The sequence below is a fragment of the Sinocyclocheilus rhinocerous genome, unplaced genomic scaffold, assembly GCF_001515625.1.
Source record: "Sinocyclocheilus rhinocerous isolate Xijiao unplaced genomic scaffold, SAMN03320098_v1.1 scaffold1131, whole genome shotgun sequence".
NCBI lineage: Eukaryota > Metazoa > Chordata > Actinopteri > Cypriniformes > Cyprinidae > Sinocyclocheilus > Sinocyclocheilus rhinocerous.
Genome location: NW_015638568.1, coordinates 746,134 through 769,011, shown reverse-complemented (window position 1 = coordinate 769,011; position 22,878 = coordinate 746,134). Strand labels below are relative to the sequence as shown.

General features: G+C 36.5%; 3 protein-coding genes across 4 annotated transcripts in view; 2 read left to right on the top strand and 1 right to left on the bottom strand.

The window, feature by feature from the left end:
• Positions 1–1,494: 1,494 nt before the first annotated feature.
• Positions 1,495–2,965, bottom strand: LOC107749806 (ADP-ribosylation factor-like protein 2). 2 transcript variants are annotated; one of them, XM_016564986.1, is made up of 5 exons: positions 2,740–2,965; positions 2,416–2,526; positions 2,036–2,198; positions 1,755–1,835; positions 1,495–1,657 (listed from the first exon to the last, which is right to left on the bottom strand). In XM_016564986.1, exons 1-5 carry the CDS (start codon positions 2,802–2,804, stop codon positions 1,523–1,525), a joined length of 555 nt encoding a protein of 184 aa, XP_016420472.1. In that variant the 5' UTR covers positions 2,805–2,965; the 3' UTR covers positions 1,495–1,522. The 2 variants fall into 2 exon arrangements, with proteins under 2 accessions (XP_016420472.1, XP_016420473.1); XM_016564987.1 differs by having other exon boundaries at positions 2,707–2,788.
• Positions 2,966–5,734: 2,769 nt separating this feature from the next.
• LOC107749833 (basic leucine zipper transcriptional factor ATF-like) lies at positions 5,735–7,757 on the top strand. Its single transcript, XM_016565018.1, has 3 exons — positions 5,735–5,976; positions 6,273–6,377; positions 7,194–7,757. The coding sequence occupies exons 1-3, from the start codon at positions 5,899–5,901 to the stop codon at positions 7,530–7,532; spliced, it is 522 nt and encodes a 173-aa protein (XP_016420504.1). The 5' UTR covers positions 5,735–5,898; the 3' UTR covers positions 7,533–7,757.
• A 1,909-nt stretch (positions 7,758–9,666) lies between these two features.
• The window catches only part of LOC107749805 (serine/threonine-protein phosphatase 2A 56 kDa regulatory subunit beta isoform-like), a 19,229-nt gene continuing 6,017 nt past the window's right edge, over positions 9,667–22,878 (top strand). Inside the window, exons 1-7 of the mRNA XM_016564985.1 lie at positions 9,667–11,065; positions 16,888–17,084; positions 18,120–18,221; positions 18,376–18,468; positions 19,019–19,149; positions 19,257–19,316; positions 20,830–20,938. Coding sequence (XP_016420471.1) covers positions 10,870–11,065; positions 16,888–17,084; positions 18,120–18,221; positions 18,376–18,468; positions 19,019–19,149; positions 19,257–19,316; positions 20,830–20,938 — 888 coding nt within the window. The 5' untranslated portion in view covers positions 9,667–10,869. The remainder of the gene's footprint in view (positions 11,066–16,887; positions 17,085–18,119; positions 18,222–18,375; positions 18,469–19,018; positions 19,150–19,256; positions 19,317–20,829; positions 20,939–22,878) is intronic.

Below are 22,878 nucleotides of genomic sequence, written 5' to 3'. Positions count from 1 at the left end.
TTTTTTTTTTTTTTTTTTTTAAATTATTTTAAGAGAATTTTACTGACTTTATCCCCCTTAGGTCACGTAAACCGCATCAGAGAAGTTGACCTGGCTGACACCCTGATTTGTGTCATTGTACTGTGCATCTGCTGAACTGAAGTGTTGACTGCATGGTGTTAACAACTGACAATATAAATGGAATGGTTTTTCCTTTTTGTATTCTTTATTCCTAAGCTGCTTGCAAAATAAATGGCTTTACTGAATTTGCCGTTTCAAATCCAGTTGTGTCCCTGAGTCTTCACCTTTTGCATTCATGTTTGTATCTGACAACTTAATCTCTCTAAATGGGAATGTGACACTTTGCACTAATTGGGCTTGTAATACCGTATTGGCCCGAATATAAGACGACACCCCTTTTCCCAAATGTACCTTTTGGAAAGGCTTTTTAAAAACCAAATCTTTTTTCTTTTTTTCCTCAGTAAAACACATTTTGTCTTCAGTTTTCATATTGCATATTTTTCCTATTTTTGTTTTGAAAGTATGGTAAAATGTACCAATCACATTAAAAAAAAATATACACCTGATATACCATAAAAAAAAAAAAAACCGGGTAGCTCATCTGAATTAGGACATTTAGGCTATCCGTCTAATAGTAGCCTACCAAAATCTTATTAACAGAAGTAAAATCTTACTGTAGTCTTCAAAACTGGGTACTGTCTTACGTTATAAAATCACAAAGGGAGTTTGGTACCATCAGGCTAACGTGACAGTCACGGCTCAAGCAGCTGTAAGGTTTTCTTCTTTTGTTTTTATTCGCGATCTTTACAACACGCATTACATTAGTATTTCATGGCACACTCGTTTTATGCGGTTTTGGCGCCACCTAGTGTTGTGGGTGTATTATTGACATGTCAAAGTCTAGACCCTGAATATAAGACGACCGCGTTTTTTCAGATGTATTTCCAAGAAAAAAACGTCTTATATTCGGGACAGTACGGTACTTTAGGCATCATGAGCTAACAAATGGCATTTAGTTGTGCAATGCTTGCTCCTATTAGAATTCATTTATTTCTACAACTTAAATGTTGGTAGGTGAAGTTCAACATTCACCGCACTTAATATAGAAGTAGTGTTCAATGTTAGGTTATAACGTGTTAAGGTAAGATTTGAACTAAAGCAAAACCTACTTCCGAACAAACTGAGCTGAGGTCCAAAAATACCCCTTAAAAGGCAAAAAGAAAAAAACCATTATAAATGAAAGGTGGCTAGTTGAGATGCAACCACCCTCAAACACTTCAATCAAAAAGGGAAGGCTGGAGCCTGACCTGTAAATCCTTTAAACGGATGGAAAAAGACTGCATCAATTCTAATTGAAAATGACGAGACAAGATTTGTCAAGGCAGAATTAAGTGTTGTATTGGTAGGTATGTATCTTAACAGCTTTACAGCCATTTCGACATCCTCAAACATTTGAAATACATTTTCAGTACAAGAACTTTTTTTTAACTTTCATCTCAGATGTGCTAAAACATTCAGTCCATCAGTCAGCCGTGAAGATCCGAGCTGCTATATCATCAAGTAGCCAGTCCACACCCATTAGCAGGTTCTCACCCGTCACGGCACTGCATCCCACAATGCACCAGTGATGGGTCTTAATGTCATCAAGCGCTAAAACCTGGGCAAAATTCAGAAAATGAGCATATTCACAGATTCCTGCATATGCAAGGCAGTTTCATTAAAATACAAATGTCCCTGTTTAACATAAGACTCACCTCTTGGATTCCATCTTTTGATAAAGCACCTGGTAGGTCCTGTTTGTTAGCAAAAACTAACAGAGTGGCTCCTGCTAATCGCTATTTGAGAGAAATGCATTAATCAAAGTGTAATGAACACATTACATTTTATTCAACAACACATACTTGATTCGAAACTATGTGGCTTATGGTCATTTATGTTCAATAAAAATGCAGAGTAAACAAATGTCAAAATCTGACCATTTAATTTCTTTAAACTCTGTAACATTAGGTCCAAGTAAAGATATTGGTCCTCTCACCTCCTCTAGTAATAAAGTACTCAGCTCTTTCCTGCAGTCCTCCAGTCTCAATCTGTCAGCGCTGTCCACTACCCACACCAGTCCATCTGTACTCTCAAAATAATTCCTCCAGTAAGATCTCAAGGACTTTTGACCACCCACATCCCAGATATTCAGCTTAAACCTAGTTTCAGTGTGAAGAAAAAGAAACAAAATTAATGCATTTGAGAATTATTTGAAATGTATCAGCAATATTGATAAACAGTTTGTATATTTGTACATTCTCTTTACACACATATATACCCTTTTTAACCATTAGTTTCATTAAAAGTTAGCATCTTATCATGCCCTTAACTTCTTATTGATTCAAAACATGTATAACAACCAGTCTTTCGTCGTACCCTCTGTGCTCGAGTGTCTTTATGTTGAAGCCTAATGTTGGAGAGATCGTGCTGACATCCTCGCCGTTGAACTTCTTTAGGATGGTTGTTTTCCCAGCATTGTCAAGACCCCTATAACAGGAAGGTTAAGGACCCACAACAGTCTTTAGCATTACAAGTAATAAAAATATTACACTAAACGTGCCTTGTTTGAGTAAGCGACACTCGTGAATAGAGCGAGTATGCACTTTATTAAAAATAAAAACAGTGGCTTAAAAAGAACATTGTTTTCAAAGTTATTTATATGAATACATTTGAATTCAGTTCTGTGAAAAGATAACTTGCAGCATAAGTAGACGCATTTCACGCTCCTTGTGCTTCATCTTCTTCAAGATCGTCAGTAAACCCATCGCGAACGTTTAAGTGTAAACCACTGAACTGACCTTAACCAGAAATCAAACGTTAACTATCGAGACACGTAAAATAATTTCCTAAATAAAAATCACATGCGTTGTGCTCAAAGCCAGACTGGAAACAAGGAAGCGTTACTGTGAGTTGACACAACACATTGAAGTATGATTGGTTAGAGAGTGCGTAAAGATGGAGCTGAGGAAATATGATTGGTTCTTTTAACTGTCATTCATACTTGGGCTTTTTTTCTATTGGCGAAGGAGAACCGCGGCAAGGGCGTGTCTGCTTTTCCAATAGGTGAAGAAAGTTGTCAACCAGTCGTTTCTATAGCAGCGCCCCCTTGTGCATTTTCCAAACATGTGAGCTGAACTCCACCAAAAAGACTTGTAAAGTTAATCCAAAATCCTTTTAAAGGGGTCATATGATGTTGCTAAAAAGAACATTATTTTGTGTATTTGGTGTAATGAAATGTGTTTACGACTAAAAACACATCTGTTCCACCTTTATTTGACCCTCTCAAACTACAAACTTCTTACATCATTCTTCTAACTTTAGTTTCACTCAAAATATGTTATTTGAACGTTTATTTTAATATTCTAAGACCGTTAAAATGTCCAGCTTTCTTGTCGTGATTAGAATGTTATTTAAAGGTTAAACAATGTTTCTTAGAACGTTCTACTAATTTTATTTCCACCCAAAATATAAAAGTATTTGAATGATAATTTTTAATATTCTGAGAAATTATGAAAATGTACTAAAATCAATGTTATTTTAGTATCACTGAGGTACTATTAGAGTTATTGTTAATATTTGAATTAGTTTTATTTTGATGTTATATATATATATATATATATATATATATTATACACCTTGCTACGTGTAGGCTACTGCGTTAGGCTAACCGAGACTTGTCATTTGCACTTATATATTGTTGCTCTTTTGTTAGTTTTGACTGCTTTTATTGTCCTCATTTGTAAGTCGCTTTGGATAAAAGCGTCTGCTAAATGACTAAATAAATAAATAAAAATAATGGATTATCACTTCTTCAACAAACACCATCAGTGTCTCAATATGTGCACTTTTTTTTATTATTAAAGGTACATTCCTTTATTCAAAAAATGTAGCACATCAAGAAATTAATAGTAAATCTGTTTAAAATCGTGTCCTAACTACACACGACGCCGCGACACGCGATAAAAGGTATCTTTTCCATGTTAATCAGAGGTTTTGTCCTAACTAGCCATGACAGTGACACGCGAAAATTCTATTTAAAAAACGGTTTATGTTTCAGCGACGTCGCGGCTGGAACAACAACATTCAAACAGTGATAATCTCAGGTACTGATTATGTGCCTTATTCAAAGTTAAACGTGTCTAATGTGAGTTTGAATATCATTTTGTGTGACCTTTTATAGCCATACTGAAAACAACAACAGATCTTGAGAATAAATAAATAATAATAAATGAAAGCAAAGATGTACGTTAATACTGTGAACTATCAGTCAGTATGTAGTTTTATTAATGTTAAAAAGGTTTTATATTTATGAATTCGATTATAAACTTGTCCATTTCGCTGGGAGTGCAGTGCGCTTCTGAATGGCTGTGATTCTGTCACTTCGCGCTGTCGCGTTGCGTGTAGTTAGGACAGATCATTCTATAGTAGATCATTCGTATATTGTTATCAGTGATGTCTCCTCCACATCTCTAGGTGTCAGTGTATATATTACCTTTCAAAAGTTTTGGGATATATATATTACTTTTTTATAAAAAAAAATATATATATATTTTTAATGTAGTAGACATGTGGGGGCGTGTTAGAACGAGCCGTTTTAGGTAGGCGTGGTTGACTCTTAACTTTTATAAAGAATATCTCTTTGGATTTGAGACTTTAGTCTTTGCAACTTTACAGATCTTCTTTATGCACCAAGAGCTTGTAACTCTCCAAAGAGAAAGGAAAAATTGAAATCGCATCATATGACCCCTTTAACATTTAACAGCTAGCTGCCAAATATTATAATCTCTTATTTAAGGGTAGACGTTTACATTAAAGATAAAATAAAAATAATAATTGCAAACAAAAACAGCCACAGTGACATTAAAACAGAGAACCTTTGTAATGGTGGTGTTTATAACAAGAAAAAATGATGAGGATGTTGAATATCTCAATGAAGAAGTTTAATGCAGCATAGTAAAGTATGGCGTTAATAATAATTAAAAACTGTTATGTGGTACAATCATCATTTTATTGTTTAGATCTCATAAACAATAAAATGATTAATCAAAAATACTGTGATCTAAAACATCTAATTGAATAGACTGTTTGTCAGTTGTCCTTTGGCTTTCATCGAAAGAAAAGTCTAGTAGCTACACTAATTGTAGGACAGCCCCCTAAAAGAACCCTTTACGGTAAATTCCTTGTTTATTTAGTCCGTCTCAGTTTTTGTTTCCCCCGACTTGAACCTGCAGACCTTATGTTTGCAGCAGATCCTTATCAGCTGCCGCCAAATGCCTGTAAATGACTGTAAACATTGCTAAGCAGAACCTTGATGCTGCTAAATTATACTAGTAAATAGTTTTAAAATGCTGGATTCACATAATTTGTTATATTAATCTCAGTAATAATGAAATACCGTAATAGCCTTTCATAATTAAGCCTTCATATACCACACAGTTACACCCGTTTGGACTTCCTGGTAGGAATTCCCAGTATTTGTCACTAGAGCGGGAAACGAACAACCTAAATACTGGCAATAGCCTACTGTGCCGGAAGCGCTGATCTCCCTGCTCCGCTAACCGGGCCATTTAAAATAATTCGAAACCGAAAACAGTCGAGTCCACCCCTCTGTTGCGTCAGTCGATTCACAGAGCTATTGGCTCATTCTGCCGCCCACGACCAACAGTGCAAAGACCTCAGACCAGTTTAAATCATGACCACTGACAACTGCTGCATCAGGATTCTCTTAACGCGCTTGCTTTTCAGTTCCAAGAATTGTGTTCAATACGGAAATACTATCAAAGACCGATTTATATTGAAAGTATACATGCAAGCATTTTGTTCTGATTTAACTGCCGAAAAGCATTCGTGTACTTGGAGATGCCAGCTGCCCTCATGGACAACTTTGACCAGGGAAGTCCTTTCTCACAAAGTGATTCTCAAAGTCCTCATGATTGGGTGGGTATGGAGTGAATTCATTCATTTAATGTTATTTTACTATGTATAAATAATATAATGCTGTTATAACAAGCAATAAAGTACTTAAACTATTATTATATTTTTTTAATTATTTGTTATATTTAATATTTTATATAAGTTTTTTTTTTATTATTTGCTATTATTTGTGCATGTGTGTATGTATGTATATATAACAATGAAATAAAAAAAACGAATATTATTTGTTTATATATAAATAAATCTATATTTATATTATATAATGTAATTCACATAAATGATCTGATGAATATCTTAAGAGCACACAGTCAGAGGATCACAGGCATCATCGCAGAGAAAAAAACAGAGATGCAGCTCGCAAGAGTCGCAGAAAACACACAGAAAAGGCGGACTTGCTGCATGAGGTCAGTAGCAAATTAGTACCTTTGACACTCTCTCTCTCTTTCAAGTGAATGGGTTCGGTTTGCTCTGTTCCTATTTATGTTATCTCTTCAAATCCTTACATTTGTTGTGTACCTGTATGTATCTTTTCATTCACATTACTCACTCAAATATATTTACACTTTTTGCTCTTTATTATTGTTATTGTCAGCTACATAACCTGTACCCTTATAATTCTTTGGAATTATTAAGTAACATGTCATAATGATAACCTTGCGCAGAATGTGTATGTTTCTGCGGAGGATATTTTTTTGTGTGTGTTTGTTAATGATTACTTTGTAGTCTCTGTGTGTGTGGAGGAGCATTATATTGCACAACCTTTCAGTACAGAGGAGGCATTTCTGGGAAACACAGTGCATGACTGGGACAGCTTACAGATTAGTTGAGCTAGTGCCAGACTAGTTATTTCAGTTTAACATCTGACATGTCATATACCTTCACTTTCACTTTCATTTTCCCTTCAGATGATGTACAAATCTTGGACTTTCCCTTTTTATCCAACCCACTAATCGCATCTCAGATCCTTTCCAAGACTAACAAAACATGAGGAAGTCTGAATTGTTTTGTTTTTTTAAGAAAGTGTGTAATGAACTATGAACTTAATATGTGGGGAGAGCAGGTCAAATCTATTTTAAATTACTTGTTATTTTATACTACTCACAGCTACTCTATATTTAACTATGCCACATTTCTTTCACTTTGAAACTTCTGCTTTTCAGCTGAATTCATCTCAGTATTGTAGTCTTTATAAACTCATTTATTTAATTATTTTTACTTAGGAACTCCAAACTCTAGAGCAGTCTAATGCCGCATTCGTAAAAGAAATTACTGAACTGAAGAAGGAGCTTCAACTCTACACCACAGCTTTGGAACAACATATACCTCACTGCACTAAACTATGTCCATTTGAACCATCAGCTCCTGTTACTGGAGGTCCGTCCACAGCTTCACCCTCTACCTCAGATATCACATTCAGCACTGACCCCAACCTCTTGCCGGACCTTGCATTCTTACCAGAAAGTAATTCAATGGACATATCTCTAACAGACCTCCTCGACAGTAGCGACTGGTATCCTTGGGACTCAGTGAATGGGAACGGGTGCCTACAGCAGTTTTGAGGTTTTGTACAATCAGTTATGTTTTTATTTGATGACAAGGCTTACATACTGCATCCTGCAAGCAGCTCTTTTTTGTTGTGTTCAGATGCTAATGGTGCTAAAACCCTGATCCATTAAGGTGTGAATATGTTGTTTCTTATAATTTATTTAAACAATACTTACAGATGGCAAGATTTGATTTACAAGTAGCTATATTTTAGATACGGGCATTATTTTTTTTAGATGTAAGACCACAGCCTAAATGTTGGGCTTAGTGATTCCATACTTTAATCCATTTTGATTTGTAAAATGAAAATGTTCAGTTATTTCATAAATTATATTTGGATCATTTCAAGAGTTATTTTTTTTTTATATGGCCAGTGACACTCATTCTTGTCGAGATATATGAAGATATTCAAAAATACTTTAAAGATTAAAGCAACTGTGTGTAGTTTTGTGTATTTTGGTGACTTAGTTTGGAGCCAGCTACAATCAAGTAAGTGGAATTTCCTTGTTGTAAATATCACTGTTCAAATTACAGTGGCTAGCTGTAGGCTACACATGCATTTGTTGCTGCTGTAAATCAGTCCTCTCTTTTTGTGAAATTTCATACCCACCAAACTTGCATATTCCCAGAGCAAACGTTTACAGAGCAGTGTGGGGTAAAACCAGAAGGTATTCACTTTATAAGTCAGTGTACCATCAAGATGATATTTTAAGGTAAAAACGGTACATACAGTTGCATTAATGTCTTACAAGACGTACCGCACAACTTCTATGATTATATATATATATATATATATATATATATATATATATAGCAATAACACATCCAAACACATAGTGAAGCAGGAAGGAGAGAGAAAGATGAAAAAAAAACAACAACAATCCAGAATAGTTGAACATATGTAGAAACAAAATATGTACTCAGTTCAGAGCAATGTAACAATCAGCACAAAGAGGAGACCAAGTATGTCAAAAGTTATTAGGCCTCTGATGTAAGCTTCTGGTTTAAGAGAAGCAGCCTGACTCAGCCTGATCAGTGGAAATATGTAACACATTCTGTACCTGTAGATATACATTCGGAGACAATGCAAAGGATTTACCAGTAATCTTCTGGACAGTTTTGTGAATCTCCCTCCAGTGTGCTTTGATCCTGTCGCAGTCCCAAAACACATGCATCACTGTAACAATGTCAACCTTACATTTAAAAAACAACTGGGAAACATTGAGGAATATTTTATGAATGTAAACCGGTGTTAGGTACGTCCTGCGAATAATAATACATCCTAGTTTTGTTTATGGTTCAAAACTTCTATTTTTTATTAGCCTGAATTAAAAATTATATTTTAGTGGGGATTAGTAAAAAAAAAAAAAGTGTAACTGTATACTGCCAAAGTGCCATTGAAAGGAAATAAAAGGAAATGTTGGAATAAACAACTTGACACATTTTTTCATTCTTTTTTTTATTGTTAATATTTAAAAAACCCTTGTCTGTCAAATCAAAGTAAGTGTGGTGTGACCTATATGCAGGCAGCCATTTTATTGACATATTTTGATATTTGTTCAAGCAATTATGATATTAATGACTTAAAAATGTATTATATTTGTAAAAAAATATTTTAAAAATGTGATTTTCTAAGTCAATATTTAGGCTTTAAAAAAAATTTAATAAAGTTTTTAGACTAATTTAGTCTTTAAAAACGTTATTTATTTTTTGTGTGGTGTACTTGATGGTCATCCAACTGGACATTTTTTAAAGTCATTAAAATATAAATGTAGTAGTTGTATAAACAGTTTTAAGAATTTGATTTGTAAAATAATTGTTGTATTTGTCATTGTCACCTAAGAATATGTCAATGCATGAAACCTCGAAGAAAATTTCTGTAAAACAAGCCATATCAATAGCACCCAATCTTTCTCGATGGTACAGCAGTTGTGGATGCTCTCTCGATTGCCAAAACGCCCATAACGTTTAGCATCACATTTAGTAGTCTCTAGGTAGGTCAACGGCACGTCGTCGTTCGACTGATATCACAGAACTCGTAGTTAGCGAAGGACTTAACAAAAATCAGCGGATACAGCGACGGGTGAACGCGCGGAATAATGAACGAATGAAGCAAGAACAATGGCCAACCTGCCAGTCCCAAAACACAGCGGCTAACAGACTGAGGCAGCCAGTGAGGGAGGGACAGAGGGAGGAGAAGGGAAAGGGGCTGAAGTAGAAGACAGCTGTCTGATAAAGATACGGATGAAATAAAAACAAATAGTCACTTAAACGGTGAATAGAGTCAACGGTATAGCCACATAACACATAGCGACGTCTAGAAAAGGGTCACGCAAATGTAGGAAGAGTAAATAAATAAATAAGAGCGCGTGAGCGTCATCCGCAGTGTGTAGCATCTACATCTACTTGCACCACCTGAAGACAACGACCGACACTGACTGCTGGGAAATAAAGAAACGGGTGGAAAACACGAGCAATCAGCGGAGAGGAAGGGCGACGGGGGAAATCAACGAGACTGTCAACGTCCTTGTGATACAGAAGTAACTGAACAGCGGTTTCTTGTAGTATTTGAGGCAAGGAGGTAGAAGGGGGTATCAGTGCTGCAGCGGCTGCCGTGATGCTCAACACATGTAGGCACGTTTGAAGCAGTTCATCCCCGCCCTGTGTGGATCTGACCGAACCGAGCCGACTGTACGGTAACGGATTTTAGTAGGGGGGCGCCGGAAGGCTCTGAAAAGGACTCGAGGCGCAGAACTGGTGACTGGTAATATGACGATAACCTTTAATTAATAAGTGATGCATTTGTACCTGTGTGGAGGAGATAAATAACAGGATTTTAATTGCTCGTTTGTTTTTCTAACATGGATTGATTGGCCCATGATCACTGTATAGAATGCTTATTACACCCGAGTTTTAATACGGTACCGATTTATGCCTCTAGCCTATAAATATTTAAATAAAGACCAAATTTAGGCCGATGACTTTCTGATGACGACAGTACGGCAGAGATGTCTTTATTGTAGACATGTATGTTCACATCAATATCTGTTCATGAAGATATAGACAGTTACATCCACCCTTGTGCTTATTTCCGAGTCAAATCTCGTGTTTTAATGTAACACGGGCGAGAGACGCGTCAAATTGAACACCGATAGGTTTTACTCCACCATCCCTCTGTCTACATTTTTGACCAGGTTAGATAACTTCTGTCTTTAGTCAATCCCTGCTTGTTGATTTTACTTTTTAAATCCCCAAAATTTTTTTTGGACTAAATAGCAAGGCTTAGGAGCCTGCTCTCGCCGTTGGCTTCCTTCCTCGAACAACCTTCTGCCGAGCACCACCTTTGCAGCGATGGAGACCCCTACGAAGCTACCTCCGTCGAGCCCATCATCGCCGACCACGGGCTTCTCTGTACCGAGCGCGGAGAAGGTAGACGGCTTCCCCCGCCGCTCGATGCGCCGTGCCCGGCAGCGACGGTCCCATAGCTCCTCACAGTTCCGCTATCAGAGCTCCCAGGTGGAGCTCACGCCGCTGCCCTTACTTAAAGGTAGGTTACTTTAACTGGGACGTGAGGTGGTTTGTTTTAAATGGCATGTTAGTTAGGAAATATGGAGAATAAAAATGAATCCCCTGATATTGAAATAGGCTATTACAGCCATTTTGGTAGTTGTGAACTCAGTGTTTTCTTGAGCAGCCTTGAGAGATGTCATGGTACCTCCATAAGGACTCCAAATGTAACTAAATCTTCTGAGGAGCACAGCTAGACTCAGTAGAATTCACTTTAATGATACCGTCATTCAAGGATATATAATCTAAGAGATCCAATGTTCTGACTGAATTTATATTGGTTACATTACATGGAAAGCGGTTTTTGTAACATTAAATTCAACTCAACTCAAATACCTTGTGTTGTGTAGCAGAAACCTAACTTAATTGAGTAACCCCAATAAGATTAGATGTATCAAAGTAACTCAAATGAACCCTTTGCAGTACTAGCTAACATAGCAATATAATAAATAATAATAATTAATAATAATAATGATATCATATATATGATATATCAATATCATAAGCAACTTTTCTTGCTTATAATGTAGGATGTTGGCAAGTGCAGGAAATAAGAGATTGCTCATTGCAGTGGGATTTGCATAACTGTTCATTAAGGGAAGCAACACAAACCATAGAATCTGGCTCAAAAACATACAAAATAACATTTCTAGTCAACAACCTAGTCCTATGCAAAGTTTGCTGGGAATCAGAAATTCCTAATCCAGTTTAGTTAATGGCAACAAAATTATTCATGTAGTCCAAATGCAGTGAGTAAACTTCTGTTTTACAAACGTGTTTTTCATGGCATGAAATTAAGTAGCAATTGTGTTGCATTACCTCATTTTAAATAACTTAATTGAACTAGCAGCAAAAATTATTTTTTGAATGCAATGTTCTGTCCAGTGGCATCTGTAGGCTTGTCGTAGTCTGTGCCAAGTAGCCTACTTTGTTAGTTTAGGAAGCTTTGTGGTTAAAAGCATCCTCAGTCAGGACACAGTAATAGCTTCACTTCCATGAGCTCATTTTGGCCATCAACCTGAAGTGATGGAGAAGCTATAAGCCACACACTGGGAAGCGGCTGGGAAGTTACTGTATTGAGTGTGGGGGTAGTTTGACATAATCCATTAATTTAAAGAAGTATAGGAGCGATAAAATTTTGTGACAAGAACCTTAGAAAGCTCAGGTAAAACAGCTATAAATAGAGAAAGAGAGAGATCTTAGAGCACCTAATTTTCAGAGTAGCTGATCTGTGATTTTTTTTCACAAAGAATACACACGGTTGCAGTGTTATCCCCACCTGTATGGCACTCGGCATCATAGGTTTTCCAAATTCATACACGATTTCATGATTCACACTTTAGCATGATTCACTTATTCTAATACGGGAATCATCTGAGCGACATTTCCAGTGAAGTTGGATTTAGTGGTACCAGTTTTCATGAGACACTCCAGCTGAGGGTGTGCTGCCAGTTGGTGTGTCACAGGGGGTCCAGACTGAGCCCCTGTCCTGTTAACCATCCAACTGACCTGCTTTTAGTCATTCACATGTCACTGAGACACATCTCCAGTGTTAATCAACATCTTATTTAGTCTTACTAAGTACATTGTATTCAATTTCAACCCTATGACTAGCTATAGATTAATTTAGCTCTGGTATTTCGTAACACATAACTGTATAAAAAAAATGCACAGTTCTGTTGTATGTGGTATTATGTTTGATTATACTTCATGAAGCATCAGTTTAATTTAAAATAATATAATCAAACCACTGACAACTGCTAGCCATGTAAAAATAGGCTGTTAACTGTCAATGAAACTTCAGGAAGGTTTTAATCATTTTCAATTTTGGGATCTTTCTTAATTCTATTACTGAACTCATGCAAAACAGGTAACGATTATTATCCCTTATAAAAATAGTTCATGATTATTATCCCTTATAACAAAAAATAAAGTGATGCCTTTTCTTTAATGATCACAACATCAAAATAACACCTATTAGAATGGCAATTAGTAGTACATGGATTGGCCAAACTATCAATGTGCTAAAAAGTGATGCTTTTTTTGTTTGCACCTTGTACCTGCTACATATTTAAGCTCCATTAATGGTACAGCATATATAATGCCTTTTAAACACAAGATTAACTTAGCAGAGCATGACAAACACCACCTGACACAGAACCTGTGAGTGTTTGTTTGGTCTCTGAATTTACCTGTGAGTCCCTATCTGTGTATGTGTGCAGTAGAGAGAAAGAGAGGAAAACAGCTGAGACGCTTTATCAGTCCAAAACAAGACCTGAATCTTTAATTGGTCGAACGGCCAAAATGGCCAACGCTGCCAGGTTTGCTAGTCTGGGTGATTAGTTACCGAAAAAAAAGACTGTCGATGTATTAATGGTCTGAACAATTGGTGGTGCTTATCCTCATTTGTAGACCTTCGAATTCTGCTCTTCATGTTAATTTGTGTTATTTTTTCCTGTTAAGCCTTAGGAGTGATTTCACTACTAGTCCTCGTGAGTTTGTGAGCATGTGTCTCTGTAAATAGCTGCCACTGCTGGAGGGAGAGTGTCTTCACATAGACAATGGGCAGCTCAGAGCTCTCAGTCTGCAGATTCAAAACTCCCAAATCCATAAGTTAAACAGAAATTAGTGTTTTGGGCTAGGACAGCGTTTCAAATCTATTAGCATTCACCTTGGAGTATGATGATTACTGTACTTGTGTACTGTAATCATCATACTCCATGGAATCATTATTTCAGGGTAACAAATATGTCTGTGTTTAAGAAAGTGATTTTTCGGGGTGGGTATATATCTGCCTGCTTCTTCCTGCAGGGTCCAGCTGGTCAGGACTGGTGTTGGGTTACAGTACACAGAAGGCCTGCTCCCACTCTGGCCTCCTCCGATCAATAAAAAGGGCAAGAGAGGAAGAGGGAGAGAATAAAAGAGGGAGTGAGTGATTATAGAGACAGGGAAGAGAAAAAGAGCATTAGAGAAAGAGAGAGAGAGAGTGAAGTGGATAAGCACGTGAGGCTGTAAGTGGAAGAACACTGTACTGAGGGAGAGCAAGATTCGTTGAGCCAGATTGGTCCTTGTCCATAGAAAGTGAAGAAAAAAATACATACACACACACATATATATATATATAAATATATATATATTCAAAAGTTTTGGCCCTGTAAAATTGTTTTATGCTCACCAAGACTGCATTTATCTGTTTAATGATTTTGAAAAAAAAAAAATTATGAGCAATATTTAATATATTTTAAAATGTAATTTATTGTAATGGCAAAGTTGAATTTTCAGCAGCCCAGTGTCACATGATCCTTCAGAACTTATTCTAATATGCTGATTTGGTGCTTAAGGAACATCTCTTATTATTATCAACGAAAACAGCTGTGCTGCTTTATGTTTTTGTGGAAACAGTGATACGTTTTCCAAATACACAAAATAATGATCTTTAAAAAAGCATCATATGACCCCTTTAATGAATAGGAAGTTCAAAAGAACAGCATTTATATGAAATATTTTTTGTAGTATTGTAAAAGTTTTTACTGTCTGTTTTGGTCAGATTTCAATTACTTAAAAAAAAATATATTTCTGACCCCAAATTTTTGAATGGTAGTAATTCTATTCATATTCATATAGTTTTATTTATATATTCAGTCATATTTGATGATAATATTTGATCATATTGGATTACTTAATAATAAACCATTTTCTTTCAAGTATACTTGTGATTTAAAATATTAAGTCATGCATTAACCTTACAGCTTAATTAATAGCTTTAATTTGAAAGATATTATAATATAGCATTGTGCGTATTTATTCGTTTTATATTATAGCTTCCCGTACCGGTGTTGAAGTTCAGTTTCACTGGAATTCCTAATTTGCCTACATCATTCCACATCATCAAAAAAAGCTCATGTGAAATGTGGCAATTCAAGGTTCCTGTTTTGTCGTGCAGTATTTTTGCTCTGCTCTGTTATGGGTTTTGGTGGTTAAAAAATACAGGATCTCAACAGCCACCCAAATACAGTAATACCTCTTTAACCAGAAAGAGTTTCCTCATTAAAATCACACTTCCACAGAAAGAGACCCACAGAGCGAATGAGAGTGAGAGAAGGATGGAGAGGAGGGGTAAAAGGAGATCATGAGGAGAGGAACAGGGTAGAGGGATGACATCATCTCTCCTGCTCTCTCTGCACTGTTTTCTTGCCCTAGCATGCATCTCTCTCTCTCTCTCTCTCTCTCTCTCTATGCCCCACTGTTGCTATTGGCCACTCTATATTTAGCAGCTTTGCATGTACAACATTACAGCATGTTTATTAGAGACGACTGATCTAACTGGAGTGATATTTAACTTCAGATGTAAAATTGTTGCTATTTCTTCACATAAGTCATTATAGTTTTCACATTCTTTCCATGATTTAAGTTCATTTCAAATTCATATTTCATTCATACTCTAATCTTTGCTCTTACCCTCATGCGCTGCGCGTTTCCAGTTTCTTGTGTCTCCGCCTTCTTTCCCTCTCACACTTTTCCCTGGACAATTTCGTTTTTTTTTCTGTTCTGACTGCTGTGGCTGTGTCATGCTCTCTTGCACCCTATCCTTCCCTCTGACTACAAACAAACACAAACCGCTACATAACCACCTCTTTTCATCACATCCCTCTCTTTATTTGCACGTTCGGTTTATTATTTATTCTATCTGTCTCCTTTGGCCTAGCTTGCTGCACGCCGACCCACTTGGTTTGAGTCTAGCTGTTGCAAACTGTTAAGACTAATACACTTTTAATGGAGAGTTATTGTACAAAGTGCCATGCTGAGGCTAAAAAAAAGAGAGAGCGATTCACAAGTCGTTGTACAGGAACAGTAGGGTATGTAAGTTGTGTTGAGTTTTTGGATGAATGGAGTGGATTGTCATGGTTATTGTGGCTCGAGGTGCAACGTCCACAGAGGGGTGAGACAGCACGGGGTTAAAGATAGCACCCGCTAATCCTGTTAGCACCAGACGCCTCCACTCATTTCTCATTAGCATCCCGTCCATCCACTTCAAGAAATCTGCATTAATTTACTTTATAGATCCAAGTGTCTGTGTAACTCCAGCAATCTTTAATGTAATTGTGCCATGTGAGTGCATACACTTTAAAAAATAACGGTTCTTTATTGACATTGATGGTTCCATGAAGAACCTTTAAAATCCATGGAACCTTTCCATTGCACAAAAGGTTCTTTTAAGTTCACTGAAAGGTTCTTTGAGGAATCAAAAAGGGTTCTCCTATTGCATCGCTATGAAAACCCTCTTTTGGAACCTAAGAGTGTCGCATTACAAAAAGTGCTGAAAAGAACAACAGTGTGTAAAAAGATAGTTTATCGAGAAATGACAATTCTGTTATTATTTATTTATTATCTCCCAAACCTGTATAAATGTGGAGCATAAAAGAAGGTATTTAGAATTTTTTCCATAAAATCTAAGTCACTGGTCACCAAAACTGTTTGGTTACCAACTTTCTGCAAAATAGATTCTTTTGTGTTCTGCAAAAGAAAGAAAATCACACAGGCTTGGAATGACATGAGAGTAAATGATGAGAGAATTAAAATTTTTGGTTGAACTTTTACTTTAATTTAAAGGTTCTATGGATGTTAAAGGTTCTTCATGTAACCATAGATGCCAATATAGAATCTTTATATGTGTACAATGCCAGGTTTATTAGCAAGCTAGACTAGGAAAGACGGTAAATAGTAAATGTGCAGTGTAATTGTGTATATTGTATAAGTATATTTGTGTCCTAGATTACATCTTCTCTCCTTCCTGTCCCACAGATGCTCCCGTGGCAGAACTTCATGACTTGTTCTGTAAGAAGCTGCAGCAGTGTTGTGTGCTTTTTGACTTTCTGGACTGTGTGGCCGACCTGAAGGGGAAAGAGATCAAACGTGCTGCGCTGAACGAGCTTGTGGAGAGCGTGGCCACCAGTCGCGGAGTCCTCATCGAACCCCTGTACCCAGAGGCAATTAAGATGGTGAGATGAATCGCGAAAGAGAGAAAAAGTGATGGAGTAGGATGGGATTTGATAAAAGAGCAGAGTTGGCATGGGGAGGATAAATCGTTGAGGGATACACAGGATCTCCAATGCTCTAAAGTGCACTTAAAGACTCAGAAGCATTTACGTTTCCTTGTGTTTAGCTACATTAGCTCTGTACAATATGTAGCTGAAATACAAAAATACCTTAATTGGAAAGCAATTGATTTTTGTTAACCGGTCCTTTTATGTTTTGATGTGAAAGACAAAGGGGAGAATTCACTAAGGATGAATTTGCGCCCTCCGATAAGTGATAATACAGTTTATTTGCATATGCTGTTGCGTTGTTTTTTAGCCCCTCGTTCACTAGAGGAATTATGCAAATCAGGTAACAATGAATTACTGTTGCTCTGATCAGTAGAAATGTACACAAACATCTTTTAAAATAAAAATTCCATTTACCTGAAATTCCATTCAACTGAAATGCACAACTGTGCAAAGCAAATAGCGATGAGCTCCTGTGAAATCTATAATGAGCCTATGTCGCATAGAAAAGCTATGCTGAAAAGAATTACAGTGACTTAGTTTACACAGAAATTACTTTATAACATTATTTCTTCTTTTCCTTTCTTGGTCAACTATCCCTTTAATTTAAATGCTCACAGCATTGCACAATTTTGTTTAACTGGATTTCAATTGGTTTGTGAGTAATTTTTTTTTATGTGAAATAGCTGTCAAGTGAATTTGCATTTGAATATGGTCATAGATTTGTACAATGTTTTATATTCTGATGTCACCAATCTGATGTCATCTGGTATTACCATCTTACCATTTTGAAACAGGAAGCTCATAAAGGCGAACAATTAAAATGACTTTAGAACAGGGGTTCTCAACTCTGGCCCTTGAAGATCACTTTCCTTTTCCTTTTTTCAAACGAAATTTGGAGTCTTTCATTATCATTTGTTATTCATCATTTGTTGTCTTATTTCAATGCTTTAGTAAAACACAACCTTTCAACCCCTCTTCTTCCTGTAGATCTCAGTGAACATTTTTCGAACTCTCCCACCCAGTGAGAACCCTGAGTTTGATCCGGAAGAGGACGAACCAGCTCTGGAAGCCTCCTGGCCTCACTTACAAGTACATGTGCATTCTCAAGTTCTTATATACACAAACACACTAACACATATACTGACACCATGGGGTGAGAAATCATTATGAGTTTTTTATAGCTTGTGTCCCAGCTCTGATCCCATTTCCTCTCTCTTTGTCTCCTATCTTTTGTTTTATCTAGTTGGTGTATGAATTCTTTTTACGCTTTCTTGAGAGTCCAGATTTCCAGCCTTCTCTTGCCAAGCGCTACGTGGACCAGAAGTTTGTTCTACAGGTACAGAGCTTGTATAGATGTAGAGATACAGGTATAGAGGCCTTGTGTGATTTTTAACAATTATCATTTGTAAACATAAGAAGGCTGCAATGTAATTTAACAAATAATATATTTGTTATTCTGCATTTTTCTTTGCACTAATATATAATAAAATAAATACATAATGAATTCATGTGAATGAATATGGACAGGTAAAGTGGACTCAAGGCGATCATAAGTGATCTTAGCCCATTTTAAAGTCCAGTCTTTAGAGACAAACATTGCTAGTTTGTAGATTTGGCACACCCTGTTGAACATTTTCAGTGTGATTTTATGTTTCTTTTTTTTTTCTTTTAGCCTTGATATCTTCGAGCAGCAATATGAGATTTTAAATGTGTATTGTATCATAGTCAAATTGCAGTATTTCTCAGATACCCAACAGGCAGTCTAACCTCCATGTTGGACTGTTAGTATTTCTGATTCTACTCACACCAATTATACATATTCATGAGTAGTGCTTTTAATAAAGTGCAAAAGGGCTGACTATGTGTGTGTGTGTGTGTGTGTGTAGCTGCTGGAGTTATTTGACAGCGAGGACCCCAGAGAGAGAGAATATCTGAAGACTATCCTGCACCGTGTCTATGGCAAACTTCTGGGCTTGAGGGCCTACATCCGCAAACAGATCAACAACATCTTCCTCAGGTCAGTCATACAGACAAAACGCATGAGCAGTATTGATATTACACAGCCAGTGACTGCTTTTTGTTAGTCTTTATGTCTGCCATTATATCTATTTTTAAAATCTGCAGGTTCATCTATGAAACTGAGCGTTTCAATGGAGTTGCTGAACTTCTGGAAATTTTGGGAAGGTAGATACACTTTCAAACTGTCAAAGTAGAAAGCACACTAAGTGTGTGTTAAAAATCAGATCAGATGATGTTTATAAAGCAACCCAATGTAAATTAGAAGATTATAAGGTAGATCCCTGTGGTTTACTCATTGTTTCCAGAGTTAGGAGGTACATATAGTCTTAAATGAGTAAATTATAGTGTTACGTAACTTAATGTAGCAGTAAATTACTGGAGAGATGCTTTATGGTGTGTGAGCTGGTGATTCAGACACTTAGCAGAGACCTCCGACATCAGCGCTCGCTGCGTGTTCTGCAGTCATGTTTCCCATCCTCAGCATGTCCAGCCATATAATTCACAGCCATGTTCTCAGTGGAACCAGTGCTGCTTTGCATATTGGTTTCAATGCACACAAAATGGTGTCTGATTCTCGATGTGTTTAATAGCATAAACAAAGCAAACCTTTGACTGAGAGAAACAGGGGAAGAGAGAGACAACCAGGGGGAGGCATGAGTCAGAGTGTTGGGGATGGAGGTCTAAATTCAGGTTGATGCCAGTAGTATTTATAGTGCCTCCCACCCACACATCTCTCTGATCACTACTGAAGAGAGAATGAGGAAGAGAGAGAGATAGAGCTGTAGAATTAGAGCGAGAAAAGATGGGTCCCATGCAGAAAAATATGCATTTTATGTTCTTTTACTATATATATATATATATTTAAATATATGGTCAAAAACATAATCAGAAAAGGATATTGATAATATATATTATATGAAAATTTGAAAATATATTTTTTAAAAATCTACATATTTTTTTGGCATTTTTAAAAAATATAATTAAGATAATAGAAATATTCTAATCTAGAAATATATTAAAGTACAGAATCATTTTATAAATATATAACGTGCCATATTTTATAAAATAGAGAAAAATATGTTTAAATAGTTTTATCATTGTCAATTTTAAAAACGCCACAAATTTAAACAAAATATATTTTCAATTTAGATAATATTTCATTGAACCATTCTGTTTACAGTGCATTTGAAACAGAATTTTGCCAGATAAAATATGTATATTTTGCTATATGCAGTCAGATAAGCAAAGTAAACAAACAGGAAAAGAAAGAATGCTATAGAAGGAGAGACAGGCAAGAATTACGGAGAGAATGAATGTGTAAAATGAGAGAGAAAGACAAAGAGCGAAGAAGATAGAGGGTGGATGGTAGAATAAAAGAGAAACAGAGACAGACAGTATGGATGGAATGGAATTATATAGCAACTAAGCAATGGGAGGAACAGCCTGAGTAGAAGAACAAAGATAAAACTAAGGAAATGAGAGGAAGAGAGGAGGAGACAGTCAGAAAGAGAGGTAGGATGAGGGGGGTTTAGCGGGGGATTAGCTGATGAACAATAATGTGGCGAATGAGTGTACAGAGCATGATCAGGACGTCTGATACTAATCCTGTTTATTCTCCTTTTTCTCTTTTCCGCCTCCTCTCCTCTCCTCTCCTCTCCTCTCCTCTCCTTTTTTCCAGTATCATAAATGGCTTTGCTCTGCCTCTCAAATCAGAGCACAAGCAGTTCCTGGTGAGGGTCCTGATCCCCCTGCACACTGCCAAGTCTCTCTCCATTTTTCATGCACAGGTTAGATTCAGACGCCCAGACACACTCACACTGGGATGCACATACAGATCTGATGCTGTTAATTAATGGACTGTAATGGGCTATCATACCACAAGGGGGCGTAAATACTAACGCTAAATCCAGTGGCCCCAAAAAGTGTACACTTATAGAGAGAGTTCACACAGCTATCATTTACTCACAGTCATGTTGTTCTAAACTCTTCTTAACGTTATTTTGCTCTGTGATTATATCTGTTAAATTGTAATCTCAAGCAGAAATGACTTCATACATCCACTAAAATGACTGGTTGGTTAAAAGTCATTGCAAGATAAAATTGAAAAAAATCTCCAGCATTATTATTATTATTATTTAATTTTTTGCTGATTCTACTTGGTTTGATAATTCTATGCAATAACCTTAATACATTTTTAGTGACCAGAAACAATTTTGGGACCACTGTATTAAAGTCTGAATTTATTTGCCTTTGTGTGTATAAATGTGTGTGTATGGCTGACCGTTTACACATATACACTTTTCAAAAGATTGTGGTCAGTAAGATTAAGTATTTATTTATTTAAAGTGCTTTTGTAATATTAGTACTGCCTGTTTGTATATGTCTATAAGTGTGTGTGTTTGTGCATGTGTGTATTCTGAAAGTGCGTTTCCTACATTCCTACACTCGCCCTTTCCCTTGTCAATATCACCCCATCCATAATTCAGTGGCCACACTCCGGGAAGTTTATACTTCCTACTTGCCACAAGGGCCTATAGAGCTCTCCCAGGGAATGTCTTCGGGTGGCCAAACTTATTTTATGTAGCTTCCACAGAAACAGAAGCACAGTGCAGCCAAATCCTTAATCACACTTCCCTCAAGGCTTCTTCAGAACATCACACGTTTCTGGAGAGCTCTTAGTGAGATGAAAGGCTAAATACCGAACTCTATTTTTATAAACTGTTTTGTCACCAGCATTAAAAGTGCATTTCAGTGATTCTTTTGACCTCTGTATAACCCATGGCTGTTGTGATTTGGTTACTATTTTATTTGTTTGCACAGGAACTAATGGTGAGTGGTTGAGTTAAGTCTGGGGGATTTATACTGGATGATTAGAGCTTAGTCCCCATTGAGCCTCAAACTACTGAATGACACCAGGGGATATATTTTCACTCAGGTGTCTCTTGGGTATGGGATTTTTATCTTGTGCTAAAAGATACCAAAGCCTTGTAAAGTGTTGAGATTTAATCTTAGTTTTACTTTGGCCTGTAATTTACCGTTTATGGTTGGTTCTCAGGTAGACAAAACATATGAAGACACACCCACATATGCACACACACACACATATGGAAACCTGTTTCTGCCTGCTATTTTTAAAAAATAAGATAATTGTGAGATGAAATTTAAAAGGAGAATAAACAATTACTTTCAGAACTGTGAGATATAAAGTCAAAACTGTGAGATACAGTCACAAATGTGAGCTATAAAGTTGGAATTGTGAGATTTGATGTCACAATTTTAAAGAAATAAAGCTGCAATTGTGAGATAAAGGTGCAATTATGATTGACAAGGTTGCAGATGTAAAATATAAAGTTATTGTGAGAAATGAAGTGCCATTTGTGAGATGTAAGGAGAAATAATGCAAAATAAATTAACATGTATTCTTTTTTCTTCTTCATTTCTTTTACTTTGAGGCCATAATAGGCTTCCATTACCTTCTACGTAAATTCAGACACATGCACATAAACATAACCTCACAAGATAAACATCTGAACCTTTTTGTAAAGCACTACATAGACTGAGAACTAAGAGGATAATTATGATGTTCTCATTGGGAAAGAATAAGAGAGAAAAAAAGGGAGTTAACAGTGCTATTACCCCCTGGGGAAAGACAGAGGTTTTATGTGACATCAGCCCTTCCAAAGTAGACACACACACACACACACACACACACACACACACACAACAT